The following is a 27,856-nucleotide window of genomic DNA, read 5'->3' as shown; positions in this document are numbered from 1 at the left end:
TAGAGAGCTCAGACCCAACACAGCAGAACTACCCAGGCATCTCAGCACACTTAATATTTTTTTTTTTTAAAGGATAAAATTATGGATTGCTTCTAATTAGAGACAGATTTTAGAGGCAACAACTATGCTGTGTCCCTCGACTACTTCTTCTAGCAATAGGTTACAACTTTTACAGGGACAACTGGTCTGGAAAAACCATCTGGGTAACACATCTGGGTAAAGTTTTAAGCAGCTGCCTCACTGGTTTACAACAGGAATTGTGAAATGGGCACGTGTTAAAAGATTTTAACATCTTATTTTCATTTCACAAAGTCAGTCAAGAGAAATCAAGCGACTAACGTTACCAATGACTAGCCAAGACCAAAATCCAAGTGATTTTGCTGTTGTTTAACTCTCCCTCTCCCCATCCAAAGCTACTAAGTCACCATCAAGTTTGCCTACTCACACACAGATGCAAAAACACCGTGAGTTTTGAGTTGATTTCTCTTTACTTCACAGTCTTGGCAAAACAAATCTGCATTCAAAAGTCATTTCACATTAATATATTAATCAAACATTTTCAAAATAAATATTTTTTTTAAAATAACCATTTCTTTACATCACTGCAGTAGCAATTCTAGAAAAGTCAGTGCACAGGCAGTAGCAATTTGATTAATCAGCTAGACTCAAACAAAAAGAAAACAAAAAGAGGTGGACCTCTTTTCTCTCCAGGCAGGCTGCATGCAGCAAGTCTCAGCAGTTTCCTAGTACACGATCTTTCTTCACACTTGCAGGAAGGATTTTCTCTCTTACAGACACTGTCAGAAATCAGTGAAGTCTGATTTGTGCAAAGCTTCGTACAATGAAAAGTTTTACAGCCGGGTTACTGATCAGTCCTGCAGAGGTTCTGCATACTAGAGTCATTGCTAATGAGATCAATGAATCAATGCTATGGAACCCGCAGTCCAAGGAGCCCACGTTCAAGTTACTGGGAAGTAAATTCACAGCTGATCCAGGAACACTAACAGCATTAAACAACATTCCAATGAGCAGCTCAGGTGTGCCTAGCAGCTTATTCCAACATTTTGCATTTTCTCTCAAGAGCTTCCAGGGCAGAAGGCAAGCAACTATTTTCTCCCCATTAGCTATTAATTCACCAGTTAAATCACAGCAGTAAGAGGCTTCACTGGCCAAAAAGTGTAACTTGTGTTACAGCAGAGAAAAAAAGAAGTGCATTATAGCCTATAAAGAGAATATTCAGGACTTAGTGATCGCAAGCCGACATACCTAACTGGAAAAAAGAGACAACAGAAAGTTAGTGTTCCCATACGATCTGTAACTAGTTAGATGCTACTAATCAACCCTGTAAAGGGTAGTATGTTTTCTCAGGAAGGGAAGCTTGTCAGCATCACCATACACAGTGCACAGCAGGGAAATTTGGAGGGCTACCAGATTATTCGCTACGATTGTCAGGAATGACTTAGCGGAAAAAAACCAAGGAAGTTTAATAGATATCTGAGACATGTAAGAGACATCTATTTCCTTTGAGATCCCAAAGGTTCCCTTTGAAGCCCTTTCTCAGTAGCAGAGGGAACAGTTGGATGTGATACTCTGGGTTGAGAGGAATACCAACACCCAGACACATCCCTGCGTCCAGAGATGCTCTTGGCTGCACACCCCGCCAAGAGCCTTGCATCCATGTTATAAGCATGTTAATTATCAGTTTGGAGCGGTTCCTTACTCTGAAGAGCTATAACTATGAAAAGAAACAGGTGTAAGGGAAACAATCACAGATGAAGAGAACCTCCAGTTCTAGCGATGCTGCACGCAGGGAGAAGGGAATACTGCGGTAGGAGAGCAAACCTCAGAGCTCTACCAGGTAACCCAGGCTGCCGAAATCCCTCCCCTTGCTCTGCACATATCTACCACAAGAGTCCATGAGAGCTATGTGCCTTGGGGGAAGGCTCTACTCCTCAGTGCTATGGACCATGCCCCAAGACTCTGCCAAAATGGGAAGTAAGAAAGCAGTGAGTTGTGGAGAAGTTCTCTGTTAGCTTATTGGTTTTTCTTGTCCTCTGGTGGGAAGTATGGAGGAGGGGGTGGCTGGTCCTGAAATAAAGACAATAAAAGAATATCAATTCATGGCTAAGAGGAAAAAAAAAACAACGACAAACTTTGCTGTGTCACTGAGAAAAAGAACTGCTAAATACACACTTGGGCTCGCATTGCAATACCAGAATGATACAGGAACCTACCGCAGGCATATAGACGTTATGTGGGTTGACTGGGCTGTAGTAAGCACTGGCAGCGGCTTCAGCAGCCTTCGCTTCAGCTGTCACAGAACGAGAAGTTACAGATTTGGTGACACACAGAGAACTTTTACAATCAAACAAACACTCCACATATTCTTGGCCATCAAGTGTTACTATCAGAGCACTGTTTGACCAATGCTCCAGTTGCAAAATAGCCTCAACAAACACGACAATTGAGCATTATCTCTTCCAAGTACTACAGATTCAGTTGCCACAGGATTGTCAAGTCAGAAGTGAAACAGTCCCAAGACTTAGTTAGGAAATGTCACCTGGGACTTGCCTGTTAGCCAACAAATAACTGCTAAATGTATTTAGGCAAAAGCCTAAATACAGATAATACCCCTTAAAAAGGCAGTCAACAAACCATCCTTCTTGGCAGTGAAAACACAAGACGAAACAAAAATCAGCACAAGTTTATAGCAGCTCAGGGGATTCATAGTTTAAAAATGGTAATTTATGAAGATAATCCAGATCCTCTATTTCTGCAGAATACAAAAATGTTGTACAACCATGTGGATCAGTGCCACTTTCCAAACGATAGTTCAAAGATGATTGGTTGTTTATTCAAACAAAAGAGAGAAGTTAAGGATATTTGTCTGGGTAAGAATTTATCTGAGAGAGATCTATGGTTGTGTCCAATCACAAAAGCTCGTTTTTGGGGTTTTTGTTTGTTTATTGGTTGGTTTCTCCCCCCGCCCCCTGCAGACCTTTTAAGACCATGTTCAAAATAATTTTGATAAATCCCAAATGACTGAAAACGAGACGGACTTTTCCCCAGCTCCTTCCCATTATCTACTCCTCTGTTCCGTATTGTTTAAGCAAAAGTAACCAGATTAGAGTGAAATGGGGCAAGGGGGAGCAAATATCAGCAAAGCCACATTTGCTAACTAAAATGGACTAGAAACATATTTCACCATCAATTTCTTTTTAATCATCTAACAGAGCAAGATTACCACAACAGAAGAATCACAAACTGTATTTTTTCTGCCACAAGAATAAATCCAGCTGCAAAAACCCGCTAATGGTATCCACCCTGGGGAGAACCAGGCTGGCCTCCAGACCCAGATGGATATACAAGGCTGGAGATTAGGGGAGCTCCCTAATCCCTCTCCTAAACAATTTTAACTTCTAAATGGAGCTTGTGAGTTCCCCAAGAGACAACAGACAAGAAACAATGTCTGTTTCACGGGTAACAAAACCGTTGTGAGCTAGTTCACCTGAACAGGCTTCTTACCTGCAGGAGTGGCGGGCAGGTCCGGGCCGCTGACAGGGGGTTCCATGGGCCCCGGGTACGGCGGGGGTGGAAGCTGCATGTAACCCATGTCCCCATCCACCCCTGGAGGGGCAGGATAAAACTCTGTCAGGAAAGGAGATAGCACAGCAAAAGACTTAACTCCTTTGGGTGGGTCACAGCATACAGCCAAAGCAAGCCAAAAGCAAATATAATGAAGCTCAGAAACAAAAGCTGCACAGGCATCAGATCCAATCTAAAAGACTACGTAAAATTTGTGTTTCTTCCCCTTTTTACGTATTTTAACTCTTGCTAACCAGAATAATGCCCATCCTCAATTCCCAGACTTACCAGGAGGAGGTGGTGGGTATGGGTAGCCCCCGTTAGCTGCAGCTGGTGCGAAAGCATAGGATCCATTTGGCATATAGGAATAGCCGTAAGCTCCATTGGGTATTTCACCTCTGGAGACTGGAAAAGTAAAGATAAAGTTGACCTCATCAAAACATCAAGTCTGCATCCAATGCATGCAAAGACCTCGAACAAACTTAAAGAATCCTTATCTTAAAAACAAACAAGCTCCATCCCAATAAATCTGCTGTTAATTGGATGTGAAAAAAGCATTTTTTAAAGCAAGCAAGTTCCAGATACAGCCTGAAACTCACATGGATTTGAATCCAACCTGTTGCAACCTAAAACCGCTCTTGCTGCGAGACGAAGGCAAGGCCTCCTGAAACCACAAAACTGCCTGGCAGACACTGCCGGACTCCCATACCTTGCGATGCCACCTGCAGCATGCGCTGCCCGAACTCGATAGCACCCCCAGCTGAAAAGGTCATCTTGAACATGGCGGATCCTTCCCAGCCACCTGCAGGGAGGAAAGACGGAATTCAGAAGCAAGGAGAAGCCATCTCAATGCTATTTAGCTTCCATACTTTATCTACAGATGCCTTGCATATAATTCTTTAAAGAGCTTGTCCCAAAAATCCAAGAAAAAAAAAGCAGATAAAGTGGCAGAATTACCCTATTGTCAGAAAAATTCACATTGGGGTATTTTCAGGTCAAGAGACACCTGAAGAAGAAACATCAATAAGGGAGACCTTCAAAAGCTTACTGAAGCTGTGCCTGTTACCACACCAGCTGCCAACAGAGCAAGCTATCAGAAGCACTGGATTTGCTCTAGCTTTGTATAAGATTAGTGCAGAAGACAGGGATTTTGTTAATCCCATTTGCTAAAAAGCCTTTGCAACTACACCTAACTGTCAGCTATAAATTAGTTTGGGAGTTTGAGTGCCCAATGAAGCAAAGAGCTTAATGAAAAACATGGTCCACATAAATCCATTAGAGCCCATGGAAGATATTTCAAGTCAGGATAATAATAATAAAAAAATAAATTAGTGACATCTCATATTACAGACTAAAAAAGAAAAACATGCACAGCCCAGAGTCCCAACAATGCATCAAAGCAGAAGCTGTGTCAGTGCTGAAATAGGGACACGTAGATTAAAGAGCCTTTTGAGCTAAACCAGACTCTCATGGCTGTTAAAGCAGCATCCTCATTAAAGGAGACAGCCTCTGGGGAAAACTCACAAAGATTTAGCTAAAGCCGTTTGCCTTTCACACAGTTTAGAGAGTTTGTCATCACTGCTCGAGCTTCCTCTCACACTGGATAGTCCCACTTTGCTCCCATACAGAAGCTACAACACTGATTTCAGGATTACAGACTGAACTCTCCTAAGCACTGCACTGTGATTTCAGTGCCACAACTAATAGACTAAATCAAGCTGGGGATGAAAGAGTTTACTGAACTATGTGCCTTTAGTAAAAAGGGGAAGCATAAAACAGTGATTAAAAAAAAATTATTCTTGAAAATGTCTACCACAACCTTCTCATTGAACACAATATGAAACCGCCCCTTAAAGATTCCCTAATTTCAAGACAGTCCATTCTCTTCCAAGTGTCATTTTTACTGCTAAGATGCACTATAGCAATAGCATGCCTTTCCTTGAATTGCACAAGAAATTGGTGATGGAGAACAGCGCTCTGGAGATCTGCACCTGAAAACCCAAACAGATCCAGAAAGGATCATGAGTCTTTGGCGCAGGAGGACCGGGATGCAGAATTAACAGGTAACCCCAACTGACCAAAGCAAAATGACATCCTCGCTCTGATGTTTACTCAGTGAGATCACTTGGCTGACTGAACTTGGTATTTTGCACAGAGGGCAGAAATGAGATTGGCTGCAGAACAGATCTGTTCATTGTACAGGGAGCAGATAAGGGAGATATTTTTAGCTGCTAGTTCCAAAGAAAGAAACACATTTTAGCAGTACTGTAAAAGCCACTTGGTCAGTATCCAGTTTTGGTTACACTGGATACTTACTTTGCTATGAATTGCGTAGTTGAACTAAGATACGGAACATACATCTGTACTATACATACCTCCTGCCTCTGCTTTCACTGTACCCTTGATGTAATTTGCTCCAAAGACAGGCTGCTTAATCTCGCAATCTTTCAACAAATAAAAGGGCATCACGAAAGACTGCATAGCATCCTTTCCCTTCGATACAAAGATAACCTGAAAAGAAAATAACATTACAAAGGGTATTTAAAACAAACAGGAAACACAGCCCCGATTTATTATCTGAAGAGACTTTCTGATGGACTGAAACTCCCTCCCACATCTGAAGCTCCTCATCAGTTCTGCAAGCCAAAAGCTACACAGAACAGCCACAAGGGTAAACTGAAGCCTCAAGGCAATAAAGCCTTCCAGGAAGAATACCCTGGCTGAGATAATACTCCTCCCAGCTTCCAGAGAACTTGCTGCTCCACACAGCTACGATTTAGTAGCTGTGCTGTTGCATTCAGCATTTCCAGCCCATTGCTAATTTCCAATCTTGAAGATGCCTGATGGACTGAACAGCTGCCTGTATAAGAACTAATCAGATTTATTATCTTTCGACAAATAGATAGGATATGCAATGAATTCATAATGTTCCCCAGAGGGAGGGGATGAGCCGTACTTCAAGGGGTAGTAGATTATCCTGACTTTCATGCATTGAGGACATTTAAATACAGAATCGCAAAGAGCCCTTATCTCCTTACACAAGGTAAAGCCCTTTACTACTTACTCGGTAGGGAGTCAAGAAAACACTCCCTTTCTTGGTCCCTTTGAAGGCATCTGGCATAGGTTCGATATCACTGAAGGTAATTTCTATGTGATCATAGGTCATCAAAACGCTGCAAACCAGATGAGAGAAGAGAAACGGCGTCACAGTGTTACAGCTCAAAGCAGAAGTGCAATATGCATGTAAGTTTACTGACCTACCAAAACTGCCTTTAACCTCAGGCCAGCGCTCGGCAGACAAAAACAGTCTGGCTTGCATTTTTTTTTTGGTTGGCAATAGCAACTTAAGTAGTGCTGGCTGCTTGTTCTCAGCCTTCTGTTCCCTCCTCAGTGTGCTAGCACAGCTACCGCTGTCTGCGTAGCCAGGCAATTGAACCGATCAAGATCTCAAGAGATGGATTTTTTTTTTTTAAGTTGTGTTGCATTTCTGCTGGATCAGTTCCCTAATTTGGTTCACCACAAGTAACACAACAGAGGAAGGACTACTGCAACACGGCCGTTGAAGGTCTAACCACAGCTTAAGCATGTCTGTCACAAAAATGTGATCAAGAGGAACTCCTTCTTGCCACTAGACTTCATTAACCCGTGTTGTCTGCACTGACTCCTTTATTCTCAATTAGAAACTGACCTGATTAAAACCAGTGCAATACCCTTGCATGGATACAGCAGGTAACTCATATTAACATAACAGCATCCACATTAGGGACTCTAATCCCTAAAGCTGGAGAAGCCTCCACCACCTTTATCTCTGGCAGCTTACGTGTTACCATCCTTGGTCATTCGCCCTCCCCTTCTGCCAGCAAGTACCTGTCCCTCCAGCAAAGCTCTGGAAGGGCACAGGGGCCGCAGCTCTGCTCGCGCTCCAGCGTGTCAGCTGAATCAACCACCAGAAGCAGCCTGGGCTGCAGCGTGAGAGCGAACTCCTGATCCAAGGCAGGCTGACGACTGGGAACAGCAACACGTTAGGCTGCTGCAGTTGTTTGTTTCAGTGAATGCAAATTTAAGCCCCAGAATTGATCTTACTAAATTCTTCTAAGAAGGGTCACATCCCAAATGGAAGTCAGGCGCAGAACTCCTGTACCAATGTTTAACCGGCCTCACGGAAAGAAGCCCTGAAGAATGAACTACTCCCTTGTCCCAGAAGCAGGTGACTGCCACGTCAGAACCGAAGCACGCTGGCAGTCACAGAGGGTGAGGACAGCCCATTGCCATGCAGACAGAGGCAGCTCTGTGGAGCCTTTCCGTTTCCATGGTTATATCCCAGCACCTTTTTCCAACACTGTTGCTGCTTCCCGAACACACGGAGGGGGTGCATGCACGCAAGGAACCCGGCAAACCAAGCGGGCAGGCAGCCCAGCGCTTCCCAAGCGGGCAGCTCTTCAACAGAGGCACGCTGCAGGTGCAGCATCCCGGCTCTCCAGCAGCACCGGGTGGCGAGAGGAGGATGAGGCTTGGGTCCAGGCCAGGATCACCTGGCTGGGGGCTGAGCTCTGCCAGCCCTCGCTGAGCACTCGGGGGAGAGGCTGGGGACAGCAGCGAGGCACGCAGCAGGCAGGGGGGCAGACGGGCTGCAGAGGGGAGCGGTGTGGGGGGGCAGGCCCGCGGCTGAGGCCCAGCAGAGCTCCCGCGGGGAGACCCGGGGCCAGGGGGATACGTACAGCCCCTACCCCCGCAGGGAGCGGGGGGACGACGAGCCCGGCCACGCCGGCACCGAGAGGGTCAATCCACCCCCCCAGCCCCTCGGCACCACGTGACCCGCGGCGCCCCACCCCCCTCCTCACACACCCGCTCCCCCTGAGGGGAAAGAGCGGGGGCCGCAGCCCCCCGCTATCCGCCGGCGCCTGCGGCCGGAGGAGGGGAGAGGGGGACGGCACCTCACCTCTCGCTGTTGTTAACGATGACGCCGCCGCCCTCCGAGTGGTTCCTGTTCAGCGCCATGGCCGCCGCCTCCGCCTCGCCGCTCCAGCGCACTCTGCGCCTGCGCGGGAGAGAGGCCAGTGACGTGGCAGCGGGAGCGAGGCACGACGGGACGGACCGCGCGGTGCATGCTGGGAGTTGTAGTCCCCGGGCCGCCATGACACCCCTCTCCCTGCCGCGGGGGGTGGTCATGGCGGCCGGCGGGCGGCCCGGGGATTGCCAGGTTTGAGGGGTGCTTCCAACCCCGCTCTGCCCCAAACCGGGTCCCCAACCCTCACTCACCACCTCCGTCGCCCCCCCAAAGCCCAGGGGCAGCAGGCCCACCCGCTGTTGGGAGCTGCTATCCTCGGCCTGACCATCCCTGAGGAGAGCTGCAGCCTCAGGCCCCCGCTGCCGCCACGATTTATAATCAATATTAATTTACTGAACTCAAGCCAGCTTAGGTTTTATTCAGCTTCCTCAGTTTTCTAATACATAAGAGTAGGGGTAATCCAAAGAGCCAGTCTCCTTTTTGGGAGAGCTCTCTAGTGTGTTTATAAACCCATTAATCATCTGATTATGTGTCCCGCTGACCATATATAATAAAATTATTTAAGTTATTTAGAGCCCGCCTGAACTTGGCAGCAGTTTTTCTGGCTTTTCTGCTCGCAAGGGCGCTCCGGCATAGTGGCGCTTCGCGGGTGGGAGTTCGCAGAGCACTCCGGCGGCATTCACGACATTTTGTTTTAAAATGCTGTATTTTGCTGCGGTTTGCACCTCATTTTTTCTCCTGAAGGCATTTCCTGGCCGACTTGCCAGTAGATAAAACATTTTCCCTAGGAGGCTGTCCAGTTTTGCATGCAGGGGCTGTTTGCACATCCCATGCAACCACAAGTGATTTTAACGCTGTTTGGCAGGATCTCCCAGGGAAAAGCCCAGAATTAAGTGAAATGGAGACAAAGTTGGACTTTCAGTAGGTGGTATGGGCAGAATTCAGATGTTCGGCAGAGCAGAATAAAAATCATCCCATGTATGTGATGGTGCTGCACATAAAATGAGGCTTAGCCCCTTAAACAGCAAAGATGCTTGCTCCGTTTCCAGCAACTTTTATTTCATGTTTGATGCACGTTTCATGTTTCACACACTTGCAAAGAGAGTTTTGAGCCCGGTATTGGCTGCTCTCCATGCTGGAATCAACCACATCCTAAAATTACCCCTTCATATTGGAGAGTGTTAAACTGGAAGGACTAACCAGTCCCCCTACAAAGGAGTCAGGACCCCGTCTGGAGGGAGGGAGGGAGTCTGGGAGCAGGAAAATACCTGTGGCGTTTGCAGAACTACCAAAAGGTATAACCTCCTGCCTCCAGGTGCACAAGCAGGAGGAACTCTTAAAAAACTAGTGATTGCATAATTTCATTAAAAATAGAAGCCCTGCAAAACTAACAAACTCTTTTGAAGGGCTCCTCATATCAGTAACTGACAACCGTATATCAATAATATAGAAATATATATTAAGAGCATATATTACCCTAGATTTTATCTTTTTTTACCCTAAATTATATCTTTTTATATGGCTTTGAGCTTCGTCCTACAGAGTTTGCAGCCCAGCCCAGTCTGAGTGTCAGAGAACCAGATGGAGTGCGGGGGGAAACTACATGATGGAAACCAGATTTAAATAAATGCAGTGACATAATCTGTACGGTTCTTGGCAAGAAAAGAGCAAGTTTGTGCTTTTCATAGCTGCTTTTTCAATAAGCTCTAAGTTTCCCTTTTAAGAAATGGTTATAACAAACAGTTCTGATTCCGCTCCTATTAAAGTCAGTAGCAGACATCCACTCGGCTTCCACCAAAGCGCCCTGCTGAAGCATTGCCACCCCACATGAACTAAGACTCGCCTAGTAATGTTTTTCTCCTAGCTCCAGCCGGTGTTTGGTATTAAGAAACTCAGCCTTCATTTAAAAAAGGTGCCGGTGTGAATGCCAGCATGCGTGGGAAGCGCTAGACCTCCCTGTCACATAGAAAACCTTAGAAATTTATACCCTAAAAGCTGAAAACACTAAGGAAAAAGTGCCTAATCTGTTAATCTGTGTTATTTCTAAGCCAAGGACCGAGGTCGAAGCGAGAACTGATACAATTCATTGTTCTGAATTGCCCAGGACTGACAATATTGTTATTGGATTATAGAATTCTTCCGCTCCTTTTGCAGTCGAGCAATAAAAATGTGTATTTGGCACAATTCCCTTGGACCCACTTGGAAAATAAAATCTGTGTTATTTTATGCCAGATGTACAGGACACAGAAAAATAAACACGAGATAATGGGACAGTTATAGTGGTTCGGTATTTAAAGGAAAGACAACCCAGAGCGATGTCTGTGTAATATTTAATGGCTAATCATAGTCTCTAACATCATTATATTATTCTGTTACAGTTTTTTCACACACTGTAAAATACTCTACAGTAACTATATTTAAAAAATCCTAATTAAAAAGAGGAACACTGTGGCAGCAGAAATAACTCAAGGGAACACAGAAAGGCTGTTTAAATTGCCAAGTGCTGTCTATCCATCTGAACTCACCACACACTGCACTTAGGCCTTCATTTGCAGCAAAAAAATCAGCGATCCAGAGCTGGCATAGCGCACATTTCCCAATCATTTCCAGTTTACACCCCAAATTATTGGCAACACAGAGCAAACTCTGGTCCAATGCCCCGGGGGGATTGCTCCTGTCCTAAATGAGTCAGAATTTGCTTTATGCCCTAAACTTTGAGGATTTATAGCGCTTACAACCAGGATAAAAGCAAGCACCAGGAAGGATAGGGTTGGGTAGCACTTCCCAACTGCATTGCGCCTGCAGGAGCCCTCGAAACGCTCCGCAAAGCTGCGTACCAGCATCCCAGCTCTCGGGCAGAGGTGGATTAAGCAAAAGCAGCAGCACAACCAGAAGCAAAGCCCGAACAGCAGACGTGTCCTCCTGAGCTGCTCCCATGTGGTTACAGGATGGAAAGGGAAAGACGTAGGATCCCGCCGAACCATCCCAAACACTGAAGGAGTTCAGAGACTTGCGTCTGTGCGTTGGGCAACACGGAGAAGGGAGGGATGCCTGGCTCGAGCACGGATTTCCCCACAGAGCAATCAATCCGCCCACGATGAAACGAAATGGGGCACAGGCCCAGATCCGCTGTATTTACTCTGGCAAAATGCCTCGCTGCGAACAGTGGGAGTTTTGACTAAATAAATGAGATTTAGGGGCCAGACAGAGCTGAGGTGGGAGCCTGCACGCGAGATCTCTTCGGGCAGGCGTGCAGCAGAGATCAAGGTTACCCTCCTCTTCCTCTCGGGACGTGACCACGCACAGGGTGTTGCATGTCTCTACCTTTCTTATCTGGTAAAGCATTCAGGCGACCAAGTCCTCTCTGGTGTTAGCAAAACAGCAGCGACGCCTGCGCTATGTCACCGCTGACATCTCGTGCGAAGGCTGAGTTTTGCAGGAGAGCGACTGGCGCGAGCCAAACAAAGTGGTTTTGAGGTAGGAGCTCAGGACACGGGGAGTGAATTCCCATCCGGACAGAAGTCTGGGCAGCATTCCCGCTGGCCGGAAAAGGCAAAGATTTCATCTGAAGGTTTCACCCTGGAAGCCCTACCTCCCCTTTTCCCACCGCCTGCAGTACTTTAGGAGTCGCCGCATGCGGAGGAGGAGGGGTTGGCAGACACATCCCAGGGGTCCACCCCCCAAACCGACTCAGCAGCCCTGCCCTGGGGAGGGGCAGCTGCATCCGGACCCTTCAGCCCCTCCAGCGAGAGCCCAACGCGGGGCGGTTTGCTGGGGACCGGCTCTTCTTCCTGCGCCAGCAGGGATTGGCAGCGCTGGCAAACGAGTTACAGTAAAGGAGCTCTTTAAGCCTCAGTGTTTATGTAAATGTGGCTTTAACTTTAAACCTCTCGGCTTTGTGGCTGCCCTTTTTATTCACGTTTACTTTTTTCCCTTGGCTCCCCTTGAATATACCACTATGATTTCCAGCTTATCCTTGGGGGAATATATATATATATATTTCATATATTTAGCTAAATGGGCCATTTTCCATCCCTGTTGACCGTTGATGTGTCATCACTGACTCACTCACGCCAGCGAAGAACCCGATCCAATATATTTTCTTTCTAGGTGTATATTACACAGCACTATGATTCCGTAAAGCAAGCTTCAGGAGGGAAGACTGCCACAGAGAAATACAACGCTACCAAGGAGAAGCCGTGATGGTGGCAATAAACTGCAGGAGAGACTTTTCTGGGTCTTCCCGTGCTCCCGCTCTCCGGGCAGTTACCTACGCTTTAGCACCGAAACGCAATCTTTCCTCAGTGGTCCAATCTGCAGGTGGGCATCGACGCTCTCCAGGAAGAAGGCTGGTTTCAGCTTGCACAAGAAAAGAGAGGCGAATTGGTCGTTGATCTTGTTCTGGAACGGGTCAAACTGACCCTTGACAAAATGGGAGACCTTGAGCTGCTGCAGGCAGGTCATCTTGGAGTCCTTGACTCCGTAGAAGGTCAGGGCCTTCTCTGAATACTCCAGGAAGACCCCAATCGTGTGGAAAAACGGCTGCTGGATGACGGACTCAAAGCCACCAAACCAGGCCACGTAGTTCTGTCCGTTCCACTGCAGGCAGCAGGACTTCTCGTTCCGCCCCAGGCGGCCGCGGTTGTAGGGCTCCCAGGGGTCGAAGTCCTCAGTGACGACGCCGATGCTGACCCAGCCGTCGATGAGCTCCACCTCCCAGTAGTAGTTGCCCCGGTTCATGAGGTTCACACCCAGCACCTGCTCGCAGTTGATGAACCGGGTCGGGCTCTGCGGGTAGGGGATGGGGCACAGCACCCGCTTGGCCCCTTTGGTGCCAAACAGCTGGATGAACTTGTCAGCCGTGTCACTGTCCAGGTCAATGATGAAGGCAACTGTGTGGGGCAAGAAGGAGACATGAGGATGAGGAGGGAAAGAGGAGGAAATCCCCCCAGCCCTCCCCGCTCTGATCCCCTGCTCCAGCTTTCGGCGATTAGTGACTTCCACCGTCACTCTGTCCCCTTGCTTTTACATCCCAGGGCCAATTTCAGCCGCCGAGGGGAAGAGGCTGAAAGAGTCGATACTCATAAGCAGGACGAATACAGGCAACTGGGCAGAGGAGAGCGCGGAGGGGCTGCTCGATGAGCTCAGCCATGGTATCAGACATTGGAGAATGTAGGCAGAGTGGCAGCAGGAACACCCCATGTAAAAGCAGGCTTCAGGCAACCACGGACAAACACAGCAGGGAGGGGCCCCAAGAAGACAGGAGAACAGCCAGGCACGTCATGGCTACAAACCAACTGCTCCCTGCGGTCGGCTCTCGCTGCCCTACGGCTCCCACGGGAGCAGAGCAGCCCCCAGCGTCCGGAGCCATGTGAGAACCGCTGCTGGATCCCGAATAGAGGGGATGTCCGGCAGGAACAGCCCTGGACACGTATCGCTGACGACTGCCGTGCAGGTCTGAACCCACGGCGTGTCCAAACCCTACAGCAGCGGCACAGCATGCCCCACCTGAGCCCAGGCTTTGCTGCCCGGCTCCCAGCGGGGTGCACTGGTGCCGCCGAGGCAGACCTTGGACATCTCAGCAGGTGACCCCACATCCCCTGTAAGGCTGTGGGGGGACGCGCGGGGTGTTGGAGCCCGAGCCCAGCCTGCGCCCTCCAGCCTCAGCCCCTTCTGCCCCACTGTCTCTGCTCAGCCACTGAATTATCCCTCTGCTTGCTGCCGCTGAAGCTGACCGCTGCTCTGCGGCAAGCAAGGCAGATGCACAAACTCTGATCTAATTTAACGGAGGATCCAATTCGTCAAGGGCTGGAAGGCAGCAGAAATTACACGGTATGCCTGCAGCCCCCGTGGCAGCTGGTCCAGCAGAACCACAGCCAAGGGAAAAAAAGTATCACCTAAGCAGATTATGACCGTTGTCAGGAAAGCAAGGAGGCTTCCTTGTTAGCTGAGCAATATTTCCTCTGATGGCGGCAGTGCTCCTGCCAGCCGTCGGCTTGGGACCAGCGCCGGCCGGGCATGCGGGAAGGAGCCGGCCGGCCAGGAGAGAGGAAAGGGAAGATGGACCTTAGCAACAACTGTCAAAGCAAAGTCCCTCACTTACATTTCAGGAAGTAATCACGGCTCTCCAGGCAGGCGGGATTGTTTGACTTGTCTGGAAATCGGGACTCGGCCAATGCTGCAGAGACAGAAGGGTCTGCCATCAGCAAAGAAACCAAAGCCACAAACAAGGGTGTTACTGGAGCATCGCCCCCCGCCCGACACCCTGGCGGTACCCAGCTGCTGCGGCCCCCGAGCCCCAGCTGGCATCCCCAGCTCTCCCGGCACATCCCTGCCGGCTCGGACACGGGAAAGGACAGATGCCACCTTTGCCACCCCAGGGAGATGGGCGGGGGGACAAGGAACCGGCTGCAATTCCCATGGGCATCCGAGAAAATGAGAGAGAGGAGAGAGCTCAGGCTAAATGAGAAAGCGCGGGAGAAAGCGGTGGCTTTCTAACCCTGGCAGGTTTGGGAGGCCACAGCCTGCCCCGAGAAGAGGATCATCTATCCTGGGAAGAAAGAGTTCCCTTTCATGGGAGGCCGCTTTGGCCACTTGCCCTCTCCCGCAGGGCCCTGCCTAACTCCCAGGCTGTTTGTTGCCTCTCCAGTCTCCAGTCTCCGTGGAAAAATTCATAAAACCTCAAGGACGAGGCGTAAGCCCAGACAGGGATTGTGCAACATGCAGCGCAACCATGCCGGGCAGCTTCCAGAGCTGGTGGGTAGAGGGGCCAGTGCTCGCAGGAGCCATCGAGCCTGCAGGCATCTCCCACCTACGCGGGGAGGATGGAGGGTGACGGGGTGACCTCCGGGCAGAGGGGCCGGGTGAACACAAACCTTCCTCCATCTCCTGGAAACTCAGCCCATCAATTCCTTTCCCCTGCAAGTGGTCCCACTGGTTTTTGCAGGCAGCGGACAGCACGTCCTTCACGGAGCCCACGGCTTGGGTGCATTTGGTGAAGTTCAGCTCGTTCTGGAAGCTCAGAGCCGGGGAAAGGTTTTCTTCCATGGCTGCTTTTAAGGCCTGAAATTCCTGAGCCAAAAAGACGGAGTTTCAGGAGGTTTCAAACAAGCCGAAGTTGTCTCGCGTTCCACAACCCCACCCTGCCCCGGAGGATTTGGGAACTGGCAGCTCGCAGGACTTGGCCCAAGGACAGCCTTGCATAAAGGAGGAGAGCACTTTCCCGGCCGCGCGTTCCTGGCGCCTTCTCTTCGCTCCCTTTCAAACCTGGACCCAGACCATGCCCACCTCACATGGAGCAGCATCTCCTACCAAAAAGGTCTCCTCTTGCTGGGCTGCTGGGGAGGGGGGGATGCTGGATGGGGGCAGTGGGGCACCCCAACCTCTCGCTCTCTGCCCCCCACACCTAGGTACCCAGCCTGGGCAGCACGTCAGCTTCTCCCGAGTCACGGCCAGGATGGAGGTGGGGGTGATGGAGGAGAAAGTCTTGGCCGCCCGGTCCCCCCAGGAGTGGGGAGGGGAGAGGACGGTACCAACAGGAGCGAGACTCTGCAGCCCCACGCCCCAGGGCTCCTGGCACCCAGCTCCACGTGAAATAGGACAAAACCCCAAAAGACAACATTGTCGACTCCTTCTCCTCGCCCCATCCCACCCGGGCACCTGGAGGAAGTAGATGGTGTCAGTGCTGGGGACGTTCTCCAGGTTTTGCTTGCACTGGGCCAGCTTGGCTCGCCTCTCCTCTTTCCAGCGGAGATCGGCCTCGGCCTCCCCCAGCATGGAGCGCTCCCCGTCCTCGATGAAACCGGCCACCTCCTTCTGGAAGGTCGCCAGGACTTCGGAGGCTTCTGCAAAGAGCTTCTCGACTCTTTCCCTCTCCTTGGTGGCAGCACCCTGAGCGCAGGGAGAGAGGGGTCGGGGTCACCTCCGGCAGGCGAGGGTGCGGGAGAGCACTCTTGTCCCCTGCCCAGCACCCAGTTCTCAGCTCTGTGGGGTCCCCCTGACACCCTGTGACCCCCTTCACCCACAAGCTCAGAGCACTTTACAACCCAGGTGTCAAGGGCACAGCCGCTTACTGCTCCACCACATCTCGTGTCCCCAGGCGGTGAAGTGACGTGTTTGCACAAGGGCCAAAGGGGACCAAAGCCCCCGTCAGCCTGGGGAGAGAAGGTGCAAGAGCCAGCGGATGCCCTGGCACGGTCCTTGCCCCGTTCCTCCTTCCAGGTTGCAAACGAAAGCAGAGATGAGGAGCAGGAATCCTTAGGGATCCTTGCCAGGGTCACCATCGTTTTACGGAGCACTTGCTCCCCCGTGAGCATCACCTCTACACCCCACGCGCCCCAAAAGCTCACAGCCCCTTCGCCTCCGCTTCCTGGCCAAGCTGCGCTAATGGAATGAAGCCATCGCAGAGTCACCTTAATGAGCTCCACCATCTTCTTGGCCTGCGCAATGGTGACTGCCAGCTCCTCCAGCTCGTTCTCCGCATCGCTGAGGAATTTGGCTTGTTGGGCCTGCAGACACGAAGGACAAACACTGAGCTCTGCCCCCCGATCCCGCTGGCCAGGAGGCGTGGGGGACACAGCCTCTCCCTAAGTTCAACCCAGAGCCCCCTCTCTGACCGTGACCTTGCTATCAGGCTTCGGGTGAAGGGTGCAAGGGGAATCGCCAGTTGTTCTCCCGTTTTCCGCCCCTGCAGCATCCAACCTGCAAACATCCCTTCTCACTCGGGTGGAAAGCTAAAGGAGCAGCCGGGCTGCAAAGAGTCATGCCCAGCTCCATGCTCCCCACCCCGGTCCCAGCGGAAACCAAACAAAATAGGAATCTGAAAGCAAAACCATGGGGCAGCAATTGCAGCAAGCGCGGCTCAGCCGTGTGCTCTTAGTGTGTATCGCAAGGCTGGGAAAAATCTGCCTGGAACGGTTGCGGAAACCGAAAGGCAGACCTGGAGCACTTGGAAACGCAGCGCTGAGTCTCCTGGACGTTTCTCGTTAGGAGCAAAGCAAACCAGCTCGGGGTGCTGCGTGGCTGCAGAGGAAGCACCGTCCGAACGCGGCGTTTCCTGACGCGCTATTGTTAGCGCCAGCAATTGCCCGTCACGAGGACGGGTCCCTGGGGAGCCAGGAGGGCACTGCACTCCCCAACCGGGGCAGCTCCCCCCCCGACGCTCAGCCCCCAGCCCCCTGCAGCACTTGTGCCCGGCGAGGGGGGACAGGCGCTTTCCCTGTCCATCCTTCCCACCCCACAGCGCGAGGGCGGTGGCAGAGAGCGGCCGCAGAGGCCTTGCAGGCGATGTTAAGCAGTGCCTGCTGAGGCTCGACAGCTCCTCAGGGCTGGGATCACGCACGCTTTCTATTTTAAGGCACCTGATGACTAATAATGCCAGCAAAAGGGTTTTCCTGCAGCCCCAAGAGCCCGCGAGGGAGTGGGAGCTGGCTCCAGGCTGCCGCTGTGCTCCCCGCCAGTGCGTCTGCAGCCCCTGGGCTCTCCCCCGGAAAAAGCAAACCCCCCCAAGGTCCCCAAATGCCCCATGCCGATGCGGGGATGCCACCACCCCGCGAGCCTTGCAGGCTCCCATCTGCCTGCAGTTCCACAGAGGCCCCACGCACTCGAGGCAGCAGTGCCCAGGAAGGCAGCACCGCGGTGGGCTTGGAGCCCCGGCTCCCGCGGAGGCTCGTGAGTGCAAATTTGGGAGGTGACTCAGCTGCATCTGGGAATGGGAGTGACGGAAAAAACCCCGCTGCCAAAACACCAGGACACAAAAGGCTGGTGGAGCGGGAACAGCGGCCGGGCAGGCTGCCAGCGCGCTGAGAAAAAACGCCTTGACGAAGCTGTGGGAACGAGACGGAGAAGACGGGCACCCTGTGACCACGGGGGCGGCCACTGCAGGGTGTCCCGGGCGCCCTCGCCCCCAGCCCTGCACCCACGGGGAGTGCGAGTTTGGCCCTGCAGTGGGACCAAACCCCACAGGCTGGCTGGCAGTGGGTCTGCCCCTAATGCCTGTCCTGGGGCTGCCTGTCGTGTCCCCACCCCACGGGGAAGACAGCACGATGGCACAGCACCCTGACCATACGCCCCCTATGCTGGGGTAGGGTCCCTCGTGGGGACGGGGCTGCAGCACCCACCCCGCACAGGGTGTCCCACCAGTGCCGCACCTGCACACCCCCCACTCGCGGATTAGGTCCCCTGTGCGGACGTGGGTGCCACATGAACCCCTCCCAGGGGTCCTGCACCTCACCCCACCCAGGATGCCCCACCAGCACGGCACCCATATGGACGCCCCCATGCCAGGGTTAGGTCCCGCGTGGGCATATGGGTGCAGCACCCTCCCCACCCAGCCCGCCCCGTCCCTCACTGCCCAGGATGCCCTGCCGGCACTGCACCCCATACGGACGCCCCCACACCGGGGTCCCAACAGCCCAGCGCCCGCCCCCCCCGTCCCCGCGTGGGGACCTCCGCGCACCCCCGGCCCCCCGCCCCACGCACCTCCTTGTGCTCGCGCTCCCGCTCGAGGGGCACCACGTCGTGGGCGCGATGCTCGTGGGCGCGGCAGCGGGCGCAGACGCAGGTTTGCTCGGCGCGGCAGAAGCCGTCGAGGGGCTGGAGGTGGCGGGGGCAGAGACCCTCCTCTAGCCGCCGCAGCGGGGCTACCAGGCGGTGGGCGCGGAAGGCGGGGGCGCGGCGGTGGGGCTCCAGGTGGGGTCCGCAGAAGGAGGCCAGGCAGACCAGGCACGACCGCGCTGCCGCCACCCGCGACCCCGCCGGGCACACGTCGCACAGCACCGCCGCGCCTTCCTCCCCCGCCGCGCCCTCCTCCTCGGCGCCCGGTGCCATCGGGGACTCGGCGCCCGGGGACGGCGGGGACGAGCCGGCGGCGGCGGCCGCCAGCAGCGGCAGCACCTCGCAGAGGGCGCGGTTCTTGCGGAGCCGCAAGGCTGCGGGGACGGGCTCCTGGCAGAGCGGGCAGCGGGCGGCCCCGCCCGCCCCGCCGCCGCCGTCGGGGGGGCCCGGCCGCTGGCGGAGCGCCTGCAGGCAGCCCTGGCAGAAGTTGTGCCCGCACGGCACCGTCACCGGGTCCTTCAGGAGGTCCAGGCAGATGGGGCAGCCGAAGGGGCCCTCGGGCAGCCCCGGCGCCGCCAGCGCCAGACGCAACGCCGCGGCGGGGGACGGCGGGGCGCTCCCGGGCGCGGCCTCCATCCCCGAGCGCCCCGACCCGCCGGCCCCGCCGCCCGCCCCGGCCCCGGCCCGGCCCCCGCCCGGCCCCCGCCCCGGCGGGGGGCGGGCGGCCGCCGCGCTCCGCCCGCCCGCTCCGCCTCGGCTCCCCGCGCCCGGGGCTGCTGCTGCCACCGCCGCCGCGCCCCGCAGTTGCTGGGGGTCGGCTGCCTCCCGGGGGCCTGAGCCCCCCACACCCCCCCGGGACTTGGTCCCCCATCGCCCGCCCCCCTGGGGGGTCTCACCCCCGGGATCTGCTCCCCCCGCCGGGCATCTGGTCCCTCTCCCCGGCATCTGCTGCCTCCTGGGAGATCTGTCCCCCGGGGGATGCCACCCTGCGGAGGGTGTACTGCCGCCCACCCAGGGGATCGGCCCTGCTGGGATCTGGACCCTCCCGGGGGGTCTGCTGCTGCCCCCAGGGGTAGCTGCTGCACACCCCCCTCCTGTCCAGGGAAGCTGTTGCCAGCCCAGTCCAAACCCCCTCCCAGGGGTGTGCTGCCCGCCACAAGCATCCCCTGCCCCCTGGGACCTGCTGTCCCAGAACCAGTTGCCACCCCGCTGCCCCCCAGGAGCTGCTCTCCACCCTCGGGCCACATGGAGGGTCCTGAACCCCCCCAGTACATGGGTGCGGGTGCTTTCCTGCCCTCCCTCACGCCCGTGGCCCCATGTCAGCCATTCCCATGGCCGAAAAGGGCCACAGTGCCCAGGTCCTGGCTCAGTCCCTGTCCCCTCTTCCTCCGGGGCCTGGCAGGAGCTGGCAGGCACCAGGCAGGGATGGGGCTGGGAAGACACCAAAGCGCTTTCGGTCTGAGGATCTACCTGGTAAACAGGATCTCCAGACACCTCCTGTGGAGGGTACACAGACAATTTTTCAGCTTAGGTAAGTTCCCAGGTTCACGCCTGCCCAAGGGCCCACCCAAGGACAGGTCTGGGAGGAGCGGGGAGGTGCAGAGTGAAGGAGGAAGCACGGCAAGATGAATCGCATCTGTCCTTGAAGGGGATTGATCCTTTTAAGCCTTTCTTCCCCAGAGGAAACAAGCTGATGTGATTCATTCCCTATGCGTTTGCCTGCACGTCCCCAGCACCTTTGAACCTGGTGCCCAGTTTCGCCCCGTTAGTCCTCACCAGCATCCCCGCGAAGGTGGGGGGAGATGCTGGACCTGCAGTCTTGCCCTTGGAAAAGCTTCAATCAAAGCTTTGGATTTTCTTCTGCACCAGATCAACCTTGGGGCAGACCCATAGGAAACCAGGTTTCCTTACTGCAACACTACTGTAAATAAAACGCTTTTCATTTCTGTTGCCAGCCCCACTACGAGGGGCTGGTCCCTGCTGCCGGCCCCGCGAGGACGCAGAGGGGCAGGATGGGGCCCTGCAGGGACAGGTGCTGGAGCAGGGGCACCTCGCTCACCCCCCCCAGCACTGCTTGGTCCCACGACTCCCACCAGCACCGAGGTCAAACAAGTAGGAAAACAGAGCTTTATTGGGGAAGGTGGCTTTGTACAAAGACCAGCTGCAGCGTGGCACCCTGAAGAGTTGCTCTGCCATGTCCCAGAGCGGCAAGAGGGGACCGGGAGGGGCTGGGGGAGCAGGACCTGCCTGCATGTGGGGCTGGGGGAGCACAGGGCTCCCTCCACATTGCTCCACAGCACCCCGTGGCTGCAGCCTGCCCCCCCGGGGTGCCCCTCACCCCAAAACTTCTCCAGGCTTGGGAGGTTTGGCAGGAATAGGAGAAAGAGGGAAAACCTAATTCTTTCACCCTCCCTATCTCCCTCCCTTGCCCCGTCTGCAGGGACAGGCACCCGCACGTAGCCCTGCACCCCTTCCCCTGCCCTAACTTGTGTCACCAGTGTGGTATTTACATGTGCAAATCAGATGCGTTAATTTGCATGTCTGTCCTCATCAGCTCTTGTTAAAACACTGCACCCCACTCCTGCCTCGGCATCGGGGCCCCACTCGCACCGCAACAGCCCCCGGCTGCAGCTCGGCTACGGCACCAGCCTGGGGCTTGCCGGGCCGGCTAACGGAGCAGCGCAGCGGCTCCGGCTCAGTCCCTCTGGCACAGCATCACCGCTCGCCCCTCGCAGAGCCAAAAGACGGGATAGAGGGGCTCGGTGAAGACACTGTGGAAGGAGTGGATGAACCGCGTCCTCTCCCCGAGGCCGTAGAAGGAGAGGAGCCCCTTGCCGTAATCCAGGCTGACCCCCAGGTTCTTATACAGCGGCTCCTGGATTTTCTCTGCCTGGCCCCTGTGCCAGGCCAGGTAGCAATCCTCCCGCACCTGCAGCCCCCACGAGCCCCCGTCCAGCCCGATGTTGAACTTGTGGCCCTGCTGCCGCTCCCGGGGGAGGCTGTGGTAGGTCACCCCCAGGATGACGGAGTGGCTGGAGACCTTCACCTCCCAGTAGTGATGGCCGTGGCCGAAGCCCTGCGTGCACAGCACTTGCCAGGGCTCGAAGCGAGGTCCCTGCTCCTGCCGCCCGCAGACGGTGCCGGGGCTGTGCGTGGCTTTCCGGTTACCTTTTGACAGCTCCAGGTACTTGTTGGCCGTCTCGGGATTGAAGGTCAGGTTGCGGTGGTCTGGGAAGAGCCACGGTATGGATGGGACTGAAATGCTTCATCAGACCTTTACACCCTCGGCATAAAGCCCCCCCAACGGTGATGCAGTTTAAACTGCGTAGGGCTGGCTCCCAAAATAGGAAGGAACAAGTTGTAGCACATTTGGAGGGGAAGGGGAGGGGGGTCAGATGCGATACCTGCCCACCCGCCTGCTAGAAGGAACGGAAACAGCCCAGAAATAGCTGGCGAGGCACCCCGAGGCTTCGCGCACAGCCCAGCTCAGAGCCAGCCAGCACGGTAGCTCCGTGGTCATTTTGGAAAAGATGTGCTTGGTTTTAAGAGCAAAAAATATGATTGTGGGTGGGGAGAGGAGAAGAAAACCAGGCGTTAAGTGAGCAAATATGGTACTGCGGGGAGTTACTCTCCTCTGCATGGGCTGCGATAACTCCTGTTGCCGCAGGAACTCGCCAGCCACCAGCACCTCACCTTCCTCCCGCAACAACCCGGCCTGGCCAGCTGCGCTGGGCTCATGCCCCTTGCCCATAAATAACATTTTTTTCCCTGTTAATAACCTTGAGAACATTTTGTGGGGCCTGATGGAAGGAATCCTTACGGGTCCCATAGGCATCGATCGCCTCCCTGGCAAGAGTGACATGACCAACATGCCCTAAACATTATCCAACCCTCTTCCCAACAGGGAGGAAATGGGAAAAGAAGCGTTGAAGAAATCCCTAAGGAATTGGAGTGGGATGGGCCCAGGGAGGGAAGGGGACATGAAGGACGGCAGCTGGGAGCACTGGGGCCATATCCCTGGATAGAGAGCGATGACTGCAGGCAGGGCTCTGCACTGGTGCTGCGCTGAGCGGGGCAGCCGGGGCAGCCCACGACACATCCCTGTGGGCACTCGCTTGCCAGCGGCTGACGCTGCCTGCGGGAAAGCGCTGGGTCGTCGGGAACAGGCTCGGGCGAGACACCCGAGGAGGGGGAAAAGGAGAGGACGGAGACGGAGCAAGATCCGGGGCAGCGACCGACCCAATGCCGGGCACTGGCAGCCCCAGTTTCCACGGGAAAGCGTTCTCTGGTGCCGCTAATCCCCCTAAGGAGCCCTTTCCCGGCCGCACAGTGTCCCCCAGCCCATCCATCCTGGCCCTGCAACACCCTTCTCTGCATTTAGGGAGAGGGATTGGGAGAGCCAGGGAAGGAGCCCCCATCACCGCAGCCATGCCACCCTCCTCCCAGGGAAGAGCTCGGCTTGGTGAAATCTGCCTGCTGGGGACCCCGGCGGGGTGCTGTCCCTCCAGACCCTCACGTGCTCCTCACCCTTCAGAAGATGAGCTCGGAGCTGGCACTCGGGGAGAGGGGCCACCGCCTTCACCGCCGGCCCCGGGGGATGCACCAGGCCTGTGGAGGATGGGGACAGGCATTTTGAGTGATGCCACCCAAAAACTTGTTCCTTCCTGGCTTCGATGGGGGGAGGAGGAGGAGGAAGAGAAGGAGGAGGAAGTCCATCATATCCAAGCCTGGGAGCGGGCACGTGCCACCACGGCTTGGCATTGCCAGCAAGGAGGGGCCACAGGGAGGCCACCCAGCTCATCCCACCCCATTGATACCCATCTGCTGAACAGCAGAGGCGTGTCCCCATCCCGACCCCTGTGCCCGGCAGCCGTGTCCCCAGCATGCTGACACGGGCCAGGCTGTGCTGAAGGGTGACTTGGAGCCCTTCGGGGTGGCCCTGCGAGCAGAAGGGTTACCTTGGCCAACGGGCTCAGGGGCTTTGGGGGCCACAGAGCCAGGCAGGTCCTCCAGCAGGAGCCTGGAGACATTGGTGAGGATCTCAGCGATGGGCTCGACCACACTGGCCACATCAAACTCCACGGGGAGCAGCGCCTCTGGGCTCTCCGGAGATGGGAGCAGGCGGAACTCCTGCGGACAGACGCACAGACACCCATGCACCGGCCTGGGAAGGATCGGCAGCTCCGAATCCCATCTGCCGTGTCTCCCCAGTGGGTGACGGGGACATCCCTAAAACGTCTGCTGTTAGCTGCGGCTGGTGCGCGGGGTCGGGGGACAGTCGCAGGGGGAGTGTGAGGCTGCGGGGAGCGGAGGGGCTGCGGCACAGGACTTTGTGTTTTGCTGGCGGTGGAAGAGCCTTGCTGAGCGGTTTGGGGGTGGGAGATGCTGCCCACAGCCCTGCGGGCAGCACCATCCGCTCCGATCCAGCATCGCCCTCCCAACTTTTCAGGGACCCCTCCGAAAGCAGCTCTTCCCCGTGGCCCCATCGCATCCCTGAGCTGGGCTGAGGATGCGTCCCCCCTGGGGAAGGCGTCGACCACGTCTCTGCCCTCACTGAGAGGGTGCGGGGCCGGCAGGGGAGGGACGCGGCGCTGCGACGGTACCTGGAGGAAGGCCCTGTGGTCGGGGCAGGCCAGCAGGCGCTGAGCCCTCTCCCTGTGCTGCCCGAGGATGTCCAGGCGGTCCTTCAGGAGGCTCCAGTTCTCCCCCACGTGCCCCAGCGCCGCCGCCTGCTCTTGCTCCATCCTGGCCACCGTCCGCCACTGGCAATCCTCCAGGGCTTTCCTCAGGAGGGTGAACTTGCTGAGAATCACCGATCTGAGCCCCTCGGAGGAGTCCTGGGTGGGGAAGAGCCGTGATAGCCGGCGTGTTCCCACCCGTGCACCCAGCATGGAAGCAGCTGCGGCGTTACCTTGATGTTGCGCGTTCGCTCCTCCAGCTCCTGCATCGCCTGCTTGATCCTCTCCGATTCCTCCTGGGCTTTTTCCAGAGACTCTTTCAAGAGGGCCTGTGAAGGGAGGCACCAAGATCCTGCGGTGCAGCACGCTGCTGCCCACCCGGCCCCGGGAGCCCTCTCACGGCTGCAGGACAAGGCTCGCAGGGAAGGAGAAGGCTCGGGAAGGGGAGAGGCTGCGTCCAGGGTCACTGAGAAGTGAAACCCTGTGCTGTCTTTCACCCCTTTTTTAGCTGTTTCCTCTAGATCAGGGAGTCAGAAACACATATAGCACTGTTCATCCAGTGCTGCTGGATTTACCCAGCTCTCTGCTGCTCCCAGCAGCCCCCAGTTTCTTGGGGAGCAGCTGGGCACTGGTGGCATTTCCCTGGCCAGAGCCTCCTGTTCAGCTGAGGCCGGGCACAGCTCAGCACATGGAGGCACAGCAGGGCACGGGACAGTGGAGGTGGATGTCGTGCCGTGCCCAAGCTGCCACAACTCCCCCTGCCCACCCCGCCCGCCCCAGTCCTGCCACCCATCATCCCCACCTGCTTTTTGGAGCGCTCCTCCTCGAAGAGCACCCGCCGGTGCCGCTGGCACTGCCGGATGCTGCAGACGCAGCAGATGCACTGCCGCTCGTCCTCGCAGTACAGCTCCAGCAGACGCCCGTGCTGCGGGCACAGCTCGCCGTGGGCCACCTCGCACCGCTCTGTGCCCGAGACCCGCGCCTCGCCATCCCGCGCCAGCTCCACCACGCTGCACAGGGTGACGTTCTTCTCCAGCTCCGGGTACCGCTCGAAGGCCCTGCGGCACTCGGGGCACGTGTAGCCCTTCTCAGCCCCGGCGGGCGCCTGCTCTTGCTTGTGCCAGTGGTCGCTGATGCAGTGCTTGCAGAAGTTGTGCCCGCAGGGCAAGGTCACGGGCACCCTGAACAGCTCCAGGCAGATGGAGCACACCAGCTTCTCCTCCAGCTTCTGCGAGACAGGTGATGCCATCCTGCCTGTGCCGGGGATCGGGGCGATGGGGGAAAGAAGCCGGGGAAATAGAAACTCAGCTGTGCAGAGGAGGAAGAGATGGTGACGCTGAGCCCAGAGGCGGGTCGGGGCTCCGAGCCAGGCGTGCTCTTAAAGAGACACCCAGTGGGTGCCCCCTTGGCCCCGCCAGCTCTGCCATGCGCTGGGGAGACGATGGGGGGGGTTGGAGCTGCTCCCCCCGGAGACGGGCAGAGCTGCGAAGCACAGCAGGAGGGCCCGGAGAGGCTGAAAAGCTGCAGCGACAACACAGGGATATACATGCAAGAGGCTGACAAGGTTCAGAGCAATGTGTATTTCCGTGAATGTGTTTGCACAGGTACACGAATGATGCAGAATTTGATTTCACTCCTTTTTTGCCCTTTGAGGGAACTTTCTGGTATCCCCACCTCTGCCAGGGCTGGGTCCCCGAGCAGAGCATGGCAGTCCTCCCTGGCAGAGAGACCTCGGTACAGTGCTCCTGGCATCTGTCAGCCTGGGAACCAACAGAGAGGGGCACTCACCGTGGCTGCAGCCACAGGTCACCTCCCTCTGCAGTGACAAGGGCTGTGACACATGCCAGCAGCCGGCCAGGGCCAGGTTCCGCCCTTGCATCTTTCCATTTTAAACTACAAGTCCCCGGGCACACCCACCACTCCTTTTCCTACTAAGTTCCTTGCAACACTCGTGCACATCAGTACTCCAAAACGCAAGAAAGGTGTCACCTGGGCAATCAGTCCCTGCTCAGGTGGCAGGTGGAGTCTTCTGCCCGAGGTGATTGCAGCGCCCGTGCACTCTGTACCTTCACCTTGTCTTCATACAGTTCAGTTTCAGGAGAAAAAGCTCCCAACCTTCCAGTCCAAACCTCCTTTCCCTCGCAGACGTGCCATCACCCGCGCACACGCTCCCAGGCAGCTGAACGCTGAAGGATGGCCTCGGTTTGCAGCAGTTCTGCAGCCTCCCCCACACGCGGCTTTGCTTTCACCCACGCAGGCGAGGGTGAGCGGGGAGGAGGTCTGTGCTGCAGCCGGGGTGCTCACCAGCCGGCTGTGGGGGGTCAGAGCAGTTTCTGCGTCACAAGCAGGCTTGGAACCACCCCCCAGACTGCCCCTGGCCTCAGGAGGTGCCTTGGGACCTGTCATAACTCCCTGCATCTCCCAGAATAGCTTCAGGTCCCAAAACATTTCTTTGGGCTGAATCTGCAAATTCTGACCAAATATTCCAAGCTCAAAGAGGGGTGTAACACAACCTGCATGTCTGCCTGGAACTGCAGGACACCTGCACTCCCACTGTGGTCACCTCATCAGCTAATTCACCCTGGCTAAAACCAGACCCCAGAACCCTTCGGGGCAGGAGGAGAGTTCAGGGAGTTCAGCGTGGCTGGTAACGGCCCTGAGCAACGGCAACGGGGGGGCATTTCAGAACAATCTCCCTTGTTTGCTGGAGGTTATTATTTCCTGAGGAAGGGGGGAACCTCAGAAAAAGTTACTGGGAACCAGAGCTGGGAACAGGCAGCTGCAACAGCCAGAGCATGTTGGTATTTGGGGGTTTAAACATGGGAACGGGGGATGCACAAAGAGCCCTGCGGAGCACAGCAGAAAGCAGTCTCTCCACAGCTTGGGCACGGGACCGGCAGCAGCAGAGTGCCAGGCCACCACGCGCGTCTGCCCCAGCCCTGGCAGCTCTGCAGATGTGCTTTTGCTCCACCTCCCCACACCGGGCATGCGCTGCCCAGGGAGCGAGGGGAAGGAGACGGAGGTCCACGTG

General features: G+C 55.4%; 3 protein-coding genes across 6 annotated transcripts; all 3 read right to left on the bottom strand.

Moving 5' to 3' along the window:
* Nucleotides 1–469: 469 nt before the first annotated feature.
* WBP2 (WW domain binding protein 2) lies at nt 470–8,646 on the bottom strand. Of its 2 annotated transcripts, XM_075169972.1 has the most exons (8): nt 8,525–8,646; nt 6,650–6,758; nt 5,961–6,096; nt 4,295–4,387; nt 3,874–3,990; nt 3,526–3,648; nt 2,235–2,311; nt 470–2,088 (listed from the first exon to the last, which is right to left on the bottom strand). In XM_075169972.1, the coding sequence occupies exons 1-8, from the start codon at nt 8,581–8,583 to the stop codon at nt 2,035–2,037; spliced, it is 768 nt and encodes a 255-aa protein (XP_075026073.1). In that variant the 5' UTR covers nt 8,584–8,646; the 3' UTR covers nt 470–2,034. The 2 variants fall into 2 exon arrangements, with proteins under 2 accessions (XP_075026073.1, XP_075026074.1); XM_075169973.1 differs by lacking the exon at nt 2,235–2,311 and having other exon boundaries at nt 8,525–8,621.
* Nucleotides 8,647–10,906: 2,260 nt separating this feature from the next.
* Nucleotides 10,907–19,801, bottom strand: TRIM47 (tripartite motif containing 47). 2 transcript variants are annotated; one of them, XM_075169962.1, is made up of 6 exons: nt 19,073–19,801; nt 17,005–17,100; nt 16,253–16,483; nt 15,469–15,664; nt 14,697–14,789; nt 10,907–13,485 (listed from the first exon to the last, which is right to left on the bottom strand). In XM_075169962.1, the coding sequence occupies exons 1-6, from the start codon at nt 19,781–19,783 to the stop codon at nt 12,860–12,862; spliced, it is 1,953 nt and encodes a 650-aa protein (XP_075026063.1). In that variant the 5' UTR covers nt 19,784–19,801; the 3' UTR covers nt 10,907–12,859. The 2 variants fall into 2 exon arrangements, with proteins under 2 accessions (XP_075026063.1, XP_075026064.1); XM_075169963.1 differs by having other exon boundaries at nt 14,697–14,771.
* Nucleotides 19,802–21,260: 1,459 nt separating this feature from the next.
* Nucleotides 21,261–26,225, bottom strand: TRIM65 (tripartite motif containing 65). Of its 2 annotated transcripts, XM_075169965.1 has the most exons (6): nt 25,628–26,225; nt 25,059–25,154; nt 24,751–24,984; nt 24,106–24,277; nt 23,675–23,755; nt 21,261–22,375 (listed from the first exon to the last, which is right to left on the bottom strand). In XM_075169965.1, the coding sequence occupies exons 1-6, from the start codon at nt 26,072–26,074 to the stop codon at nt 21,843–21,845; spliced, it is 1,563 nt and encodes a 520-aa protein (XP_075026066.1). In that variant the 5' UTR covers nt 26,075–26,225; the 3' UTR covers nt 21,261–21,842. The 2 variants fall into 2 exon arrangements, with proteins under 2 accessions (XP_075026066.1, XP_075026067.1); XM_075169966.1 differs by lacking the exon at nt 23,675–23,755.
* Nucleotides 26,226–27,856: the final 1,631 nt, after the last annotated feature.

This window comes from Calonectris borealis, chromosome 20, assembly GCF_964195595.1.
Source record: "Calonectris borealis chromosome 20, bCalBor7.hap1.2, whole genome shotgun sequence".
Lineage (NCBI taxonomy): Eukaryota > Metazoa > Chordata > Aves > Procellariiformes > Procellariidae > Calonectris > Calonectris borealis.
The sequence above is the reverse complement of the archived record's forward strand: the minus strand, read 5'-3'. Positions and strand labels throughout refer to the sequence as shown.